Source organism: Myotis davidii, unplaced genomic scaffold (assembly GCF_000327345.1).
Source record: "Myotis davidii unplaced genomic scaffold, ASM32734v1 scaffold2929, whole genome shotgun sequence".
Taxonomy (NCBI): Eukaryota; Metazoa; Chordata; class Mammalia; order Chiroptera; family Vespertilionidae; genus Myotis; species Myotis davidii.
Window position 1 is genome coordinate 8,479 of NW_006299494.1, and position 8,404 is coordinate 16,882.

The 8,404-nt window shown below is 41.1% G+C and overlaps 1 protein-coding gene across 2 annotated transcripts in view; it reads left to right on the forward strand.

The window, feature by feature from the left end:
* Window positions 1-6,968: 6,968 nt before the first annotated feature.
* Window positions 6,969-8,404, forward strand: part of PDPK1 (3-phosphoinositide dependent protein kinase 1) — a 55,287-nt gene continuing 53,851 nt past the window's right edge. Inside the window, exon 1 of one of the 2 annotated variants that reach the window (XM_015571427.1) lies at window positions 6,969-7,382. In XM_015571427.1, the coding sequence (XP_015426913.1) occupies window positions 6,984-7,382 (399 nt within the window). In that variant the 5' untranslated portion in view covers window positions 6,969-6,983. The remainder of the gene's footprint in view (window positions 7,383-8,404) is intronic. The other variant, XM_006775197.2, reaches the window with a different exon arrangement.

Here is an 8,404-nt window from a genome sequence, read left to right on the forward strand (position 1 = left end):
AGCTTCTAAAACCAGGTGAAACCGTTAATACTGATCATTACTGACAACAAATAATCAATTTGAACCACATAAAATCACCAAAATGGGCCAGAAGACACAGGAAAGCAATTTTGCTTCATGACGACAAACCATCACACACTTCAAAACCAGTTAAAGACTGGTTAAAAGATACTGCCTGGGAAATATTAACACACCCACTGTATTCACCAGGTCTTGCTCCTTCAGATGACCACTTGTTCCGATCGATGGCACACACACACTTTCTGAGCAGCACTTCAAAACGTACGAAGAAGTGGAAAATTGGGTCTCTGAATGGTTTTCTTCAAAACAAGAAAAGTTCTATTGGGACGGTATCCACAAATTACCTGAAAGATGGGGGAAATGTGTAGCTAGCGATGGACATTACTTTGAATAAAACACTTTTGATGTTTCTCTTGAAATTACTGTGTTTTCTTTGATTACAAAAATCCGCATTATTAACCGATACACCTAATAAGCCTAACCAATGGACACAGACACCAGGGAGGTGAGGGCATGAGTGGGGATGGGGGGTGGAGGGGAAATGGGGGATAAGGACACATATGTAATACCTTAGTCAATAAAAATTTTTAAAAGTTTCTGCTGATCTCCAGGTAAGTAATTGACTTTAAATGTACTTCTGTTGTGATTATATACTTTGCTTATAGGGACAAATTATTAACCCTTTGCGGTCGTATTAAATTTGGACATGGGTGTCGTACTGGTCGGAATTAATTTCCCTAGAAAGAGCAGTGATACATAACATGCAAGATTATGAAGGATAGACAAGATTTATTAATTCTTTTTTGGAACTACATCACTACTAGTAGAATCACTACAAATATTATCACTTTCTACGTCAGAGTCATTACTTCACTCTCAAAAGGCGACTGACTCGCCACGGTGTTTTGCATGGCGAGTGTGGAACGACCGCGTTTGTTTATATTGAGTTTCGATATCTCCGATTTGTCGGGGCAGTGTTTTGGTTCGTGACAGGGTCGCTTAGACACTTAAGAGCTTTCAGAGAAATTATGAACTGATACATGAATGGAGTTAAGATTCGTACGGTTCCTTGCTGTGGTGGCTGAGAGCAGACATATGACCGCAAAGGGTTAAAGTACTGACTGAACCTAAGAGCGTTGTCCAACCTCTGGTACCTCCTGTGAGATGGAGTATTTATAAAATGTATAAGGCACACTTGACTTACTGCAGAGTCATAGGGTGTTGGAGGAAAGAGTTTTCTATAAGTAAATGTGGCACTTTGGGCTCCCATTCCAGCTAGAGGATATGTACAGCTGGCTACCTCATTTAATATCAGATTCTCTTAAATCCGTGGTAGGCAAACTGCAGCTCGTGAGCCACATGCGGCTTTTTGGCCCCTTGAGTGTGGCTCTTCCTGAGCCTTAGGAGCACCCTAATTAAGTTAATAACAGTGTACCTACCTATATAGTTTAAGTTTAAAAAATTAGGCTCTCAAAAGAAATTTCAATCGTTGTACTGTTGATATTTGGCTCTGTTTACTAATGAGTTTGCCGACCACTGTCTTAGATGTTTTTTACAAAGTCAATTAGTTATAGTCTCCTAATAGTTCATTGATACTGTGTTTGGTTGATTCATTCATAATTTCATACTTTGCCTGGAGTTACACTGATCTTAGCAGACCTTTAAGTAAAAGAAACCTGACTCCTCTTGGCTGTGGTGCAGCTCCAAAGTTCTTCTTTTTTTTTTTTTTTAAATATATTTTATTGATCTTAGAGAGGAAGGGAGAGGGAGAGAGAGATAGAAACATTAATGATGAGAGAGAATCATTGATTGGCTGCCTCCTGCATGCCCCTTACTGGGGATCGAGCCCGCAGCCCAGGCATGTGCCCTTGGCCGGAATCGAACCTGGGACCCTTCAGTCCGCAGGCCAACGCTCTACCCATTGAGCCAAACCAGCTAGGGCAGCTCCAAAGTTCTTGATAATGGCTTCTTGGTTGGGAACAGGGATGTGATGTGTATTCTGTGGTGACTCTGCTTGAGCTTGCGGGCCACGTGGAGCTGAGGTTTATATGGCACTGCGGGACTGCCCAGGCTCCTGCCTGTTCTTGCCATCTGCTGCCTCCGTTCTCCACCTCCATGCTCATCGTGTTTGGGTTACAGGATGTACTGTCTAGCTTTGGTTTTGACTTTGTTATGTGTTTTACACATCTCAAGATGAACATCATCTCTTGTGGTGGCTGAGCTGTCACCCGCTGCACACTGTTGATTACTTCGTGCCCACCTGTCTTTCCTGTTCTTGGTGCAGTTTCTATAGGACTCTGACTTTTTCATAGTTTTCTGTTTTTCCCTTCCCTATTTAAGTGGAAAGAGGAATATTTTTGTCTGTCCTTTAAGAACAAATATATACACTATATAAGGAACAGCTTTGTATGGTTCCACTCTCTTAGCTATTCAGATTTATAAAATTAAGCATTCAGTTGTTTTGATGTACCTGTGTGTATTATTACAGAGTCGTGATTTTTTTCCTGTTTCAGCTTATTCTAATTATCTGTTCTTAGCTGATCTCTTTTTAGTGTTTACAGCACAACTTGGCCAGTAGTGGCCTCTACAGGCCGGCTTCCCTGCTTCCACAATTTATGACAGCACCTTGTTTTCAGTCCCAGCAAGGGATTCTTGGATCATATTGATTATCTTTCTTCTGTTCCAAGACATAGAGTCAAATGCTCTCCTGGCTCTTTTAATGGGAAGTACTATTAGAAACAGATCTGGATGCTCTGAGTTCACTTCATATTGTTCTATAACAATCTGATGATGAGTAGGCTAATAATATCACTGCTGAAACACTTCAGGGTCAGAGCTAGAAAATATTTTTTATGGTTGTGGGTACAACTTCTATGTATTTCTGATTTGACGCTATCTCATCCTTTCTTAATTCCAACCTAAATTTTTAACTGTAGTTATAGCCACTTTTGTTCAGCATTTCTATAACTCATTGACAACTGTTCTGTTATCACTTTATGGACAAATTATCAAGTTGCTTTCCAGAAACATTTTAACAGCAACACAGGTTTATGGTGCCAGCTGTACTTGTAGGAATATACTTGCTTTATTCTAGTCTTGCCAGCATTGGGTGTTTCTGTGTATTGAAAACATTTAATCATTCTTATCTATTTATTTATTCTCCCTAGTTGAAAATTTACCATGCTGCCTCTTTGCTTTAATGTGTGTTTTTTTGGTAATTTTTATTTATTGATTTTTAGAGAAGGAGGAAGGAAGAGAGAGAGAGAGAAAGAGAGAGAGAGAGAGAGAAAGAAACATTGATTTGTCGTTCCACTTATTTACGCATTCATTGGTTGCTTCTTGCATACATGTGCCCTAACCAGAGATTGAACTCACAACCTTGGCATATCAGGATGACGCTCTAACCAACTGAGTACCTGGCCAGGGCTCTGGTTGCTTTAAATTATCTTTGAGCCGTAACTGGTTTGGCTCAGTGGATAGAACATCGGCCTGCGGACTGAAGGGTTCCAGGTTCAATTCCAGTCAAGGGCATGTACCTTGGTTGCGGGCACATCCCCAGTGGGAGGTGTACAGGAGGTGGCTGATCGATGTTTCTCTCTCATCAATGTTTCTAACTCTCTATCTCCCTTCCTCTCTGTAAAAAAATCAAGAAAATATATATTTAAAAAAATTATCTTTGACTACTATGTATGTTTTCTTTTCTTTTTTATTGCTTACAGTATTACAAAGGGTAATGCTCTCCAGTTCCATCCATGCCGTTGCAAATGGTAAGAGTTCCTTCTTTTTTACAGCAGCATAGTATTCCATTGTGTATATGTACCACAGTTTTCTAATCCATTCATCTACTGATGGGCACTTAGGCTGTTTCCAGAACCTAGCTATGGTGAATTGTGCTGCTATGATCATATGAGTGCATATACTGTGTATGTTTTCATCTCTTGGTTACTTGAAGTATTTTGGTGCCTGGTCCTTGCCTATTTCTTCTTTAACCCCTTCCCTGGCAGAAACGTGTATACTCGTTTTCACAAAATGTTCTTTTTCAGTCGTCGACGAGTATACTAAGAAAATATGGTAAAAAAATATGGTTTATAGGAAGACGAGTTACAAACTGTTTTCATAACCAGCATCAAAAATACTATATAGAACCAAAATAAAAAAATTAGTCTGAAAAAGAAACGTTTTTAACAAAAAAATTGTTGGGGAAGGGGTTAAAAGTCTTGGTGATTTAGAGATTTGAATGAGTTCTTATTATAATTTAATGCAGTCATACGTGATACAGCTATCCTATATAATAAAACCCTAATATGCAAATGGACCGAATTGCAGAACAACCGATCACTATGGCGCGCACTCACCACCAGAGATAAATGTACTCCCACAGCGGGAGCGCTGCTCAGCCAGAAGCTGGGCTCATGACTGGTGAGTGCAGTGGCAGTGGCAGGATCCCTCCCCCCTCTGTGGCAGTGCTAAGGATCCCTTGGGGGACATCCCTGGAGGGGTCCCAGACTGAAAGAGGGCACAGGCTGGGCTGAGAGGACGCCCCCCCTCCAGTGCTGCACGAATGTCATGCACCAGGCCTCTAATTTTTTATAATAACTCATAGAGATATAATTTATATACCATACAGTTACCTCATTTAAAATATACAATTTAGTAGGGTTTTTTTGTGTGTGTGTTTTTATTCAGAGAGGAAGGGAGAGGAAGAGAGAGATAGAAACATCAATGATGAGAGGGAATCATTGATTGGCTGTCTTCTGCACGTTGGATTAAGCCCGCAACCCAGGCATGTGCCCTTGACCAGAATCAAACCTGGGACCCTTTGGTCCACAGGCTGATGCTCTATCCACTGAGCCAAACCAGCTAATGCTAATTTAGTAGTTTTTAGTATATTCACAGAAAACATCGCCACCATCCAATTCCAAAACATCTTCATCATTCCAGAAGGAAACCCCAGAACCATTTAGCAGTCACTCCCCATTCTCCCCTTCCCCCTGCCCCTGACAACCACTTATCTACTTTCTGTCTCTATAGATTTGCCTGTTCTGGACATTTTATGTCACTTGAATCATACAATAGGTAGCCTTTTATGCATGGTCTCTTTCACTTAGCATCATGCTTCCCATTTTCAACTATGTTGTAGCATAGGTCCATATTTCCTACCTTTTTATGGCTGTGTAATATTTGATTTTATGCCTACACTATGTTTTGTTTACCCATTTATCTGTTGATGGACATTTGGGTTGTGTCCATCTTTTGGCCTGTTATGAGTAAGGTTGCTATGAACAAATGCGTTTTCATTTCTCTTGGGTATATACCAAGTAGTGGAATTGCTGGGTTATATGGTACCTGTTTCTTTTTGAGGAACTGTCATACTATTTGCCAAAGTGCCATTTTATATTCCCAGCTGCAATGTATGAGGGATCCAAGTTTTCTACGTTCTCATTAACTTATTATCTGTCTTTTTTGTTCTAACCATCCTAGTGGGTTCAAGTGGAATCTTCTTGTGGCTTTGATTTGCATTTCCATAATGTCTGGTGATATTGAGCATATTCATGTGCTGCTTGGCCATTTATATTTCTTTTTTGGAAAAATGTTTATTTGAATCCACTGCCTATTTTTAAATTGAATGTGTGGGGTTTTTTTAAATTGAGTTGTAAGAGTTCCTTATATAGTCTGGCTACAAGTCTTTTATCAGATATATGACTTGCAAATATTTCCTCCCATTCTATGGGTTGTCTTTTCACTTTCTTAATGGTGCCTTTGAAGCATAGAAGTTTTTAATTTTGACGAAGTCCCTTTGACCTGTTTTTTTTTTCTTTTTCTTGTGCTTTTGGTTTCATATCTTAGACACCAAGGTTCATGCCAAGGTTATGAAAATTTTTTCATATTTTTCCCTATATTTTTCTCTAAGAGTTTTATAGTTTTAGTTCTTACAGGTAGATCTTTGATCTACTTAAATTAAATTTGATATATAATGTGGGAAAGGCATCCAGTTTCATTTTTTTGCATGTAGATATCCAGTTGTCCCAGCACCATTTGTTGAAAAGACTGTTTTTTCCCCATTGAAGGGTTTTGGCATCCATGTCAAAAATCAGTTGGTGGTAGTAGATGTAAGGGTTTATTTCTAGATGCTATTGTATTCATCTGTGTGCCTATACTTTTGCCAGTACCATCTTGTCTTGATTACTATAGGTTTTTTCTAAGTTTTGAAATCTGGACATGAGAGTCCTCCAACTTCAGATTTTTTGTTTGTTTTGTTTTTTTGAGATTGTTTTGGCTATTTTGACTCCCTTGAATTTCTGTATGAATTTTAGATTCAGCTTGTCAATTTCTACAAGGAAGCCAGTTGGAATTTTAATACGGATCATATTGAATAATTTTTAAAATTAAGTTTTTAAATTCGTTTGGTTTGTAGAGGGCAGTTTGGCTCTAAATCAGTTACTGTTAACCGATTACGCCACTACTGTTTTGCTTTGTTAAGCTTATTTTTTATCAACTGTAACTTTTACGTGTGGTTGGCAATTCTTGGACTCTTCTTTCCATTAAGTTATACTTCTGTGTTCCAGGACTGCATAGTTAACATTTTATTTGGCTGTGGGATGCAATCTCAAGCCAGTCTGTTTGTTTAAGCCCTAATTGAGTGCCTTCGCGTGTATCCAGTCTTATTTCAGCTATGGGTGGGTGAATAGGGCCAGGGGTTCTGAAATAGTATATACTGTGGTCACAGGGTTTAGACTGACTTCCTTTTTGAACAAGGGTTGGCTGTAGATGGCATTTAAGTTGGGTAGTGATGGGCAGGCTAACTGGCCACTGAGTGGGGTCTGGGGTGTGTGTTGGAGACTCATACAGTGCTAAGGGAGGAGGATGAGGGCAGATTGATACTGAGTGGTGGGGTTCTTGGGAAAGCAAGACTGGAAGGACTGGGATTTGAGCAGAGAAGGGACTTGGGAGAGGAGGGCAGCATGAACCATGTGGCAGAATGTCAGATAGCCTGTCTGTACTTTGTGTTTGTGTTTCAACAATGTCAACACTTGAGTTCATGCAGTTTAAGAAGAGCTCCTTTGAGTCTTATCTCTTTTTCCTGGGTCCACCAGTATGACACCATTCCTATTCAGTCCAGCGTGGTGTTATGTTCCTGCCCATCCCCATCAATGGTGAGGACCCAGACTGATTCCGGCACGGCCCCTGTTGTTCCAAGCGGTGGTAGCAGGCAGGGCCCCACCATGGACAGCACTGCGGCCGAGTCCCGACCAAGTGCCAACTCACTGCAACATGCCGCACAGCCACCACCACAGCCTCGGAAGAAACGCCCGGAAGACTTCAAATTCGGGAAAATTCTTGGTGAAGGATCTTTTTCAACAGTGAGTACATGCTGCTGTTGTTGAATGAGTGTGTTTTCCTTGGATAGGCTGACCTTCCAGGCTCAGGCCTGGGAGACCTAGATATGAGGGTGGTGTTCTTCCCTGGAGGAGGGTTGCAGGCCTCTAGGGGTTCTCCTCCTATTCTGAAGGTGACTTAGGGCCATCAAGTAGATCATGTGACTAAAATATCTAAGCTATGATTTTGTAGTTGCAAGTTTTAAAAGGCATCATTTGATCTTATTTTTTATTAAATGGCAGTTCATTTTATTCAAACCAGGCATGAGCAGGTGACTAACATTCCATGTGCTTGTGTCACATTGGCAAGACTCTGGGAAGCTTTTCTGTTCCTCAAATTAAAAGTTAGTATTGGTCCTGGCCAGTGTGGCTCAATGGTTGAATGTCATCCTATGAGTCAGGAGGTCATGGTTCGGTTCCCGGTCAGGGCACATGCCCAGGCTTCAGGCTCAATCCCCAGTAGAGGGTGTCAGGAGGAGTATTGGGCCCCAGCCAGTTCCGCTCAGTGGATAGAGCATCAGCCTATGAACTGAAAGGTCCCAAGTTCCATTCCGATCAAGGGCACATGCCCAGGTTGTGGGCTCGATCCCCAGTGGGGGACTTGCAGGAGGCAGACAATCCATGATTCTCTCTCATCATGGATGTTTCTCTTTCTCTCTCCCTCTCCCTTCCTCTCTGAAATCCATAAAAATATATTTTTAAAAAGTTAGTATTAGTATCTCCTCAGAGTTTTGGGGGAAACATTTAAAAACCTTTATTTTAAAATACACAAAACATTACATTCATGACACTTGCTAGAGTTACAGACCAAGACCTGCTGGTCTCTAGATTCTGTGTTCTCTGTTTTATAAACTAGTGGCCAGGTGCACGAAATTTGTGCACAGGAGGGGGGGGGGTGTCCCTCAGCCCAGCCTGCACCCTCTCCAATCTGGGACCCCTTGGGGGACATCCCTCTTGCAATCCGGGACTGCTGGCTCCTAACCACTCGCTTGTATGCCTGCCTGATA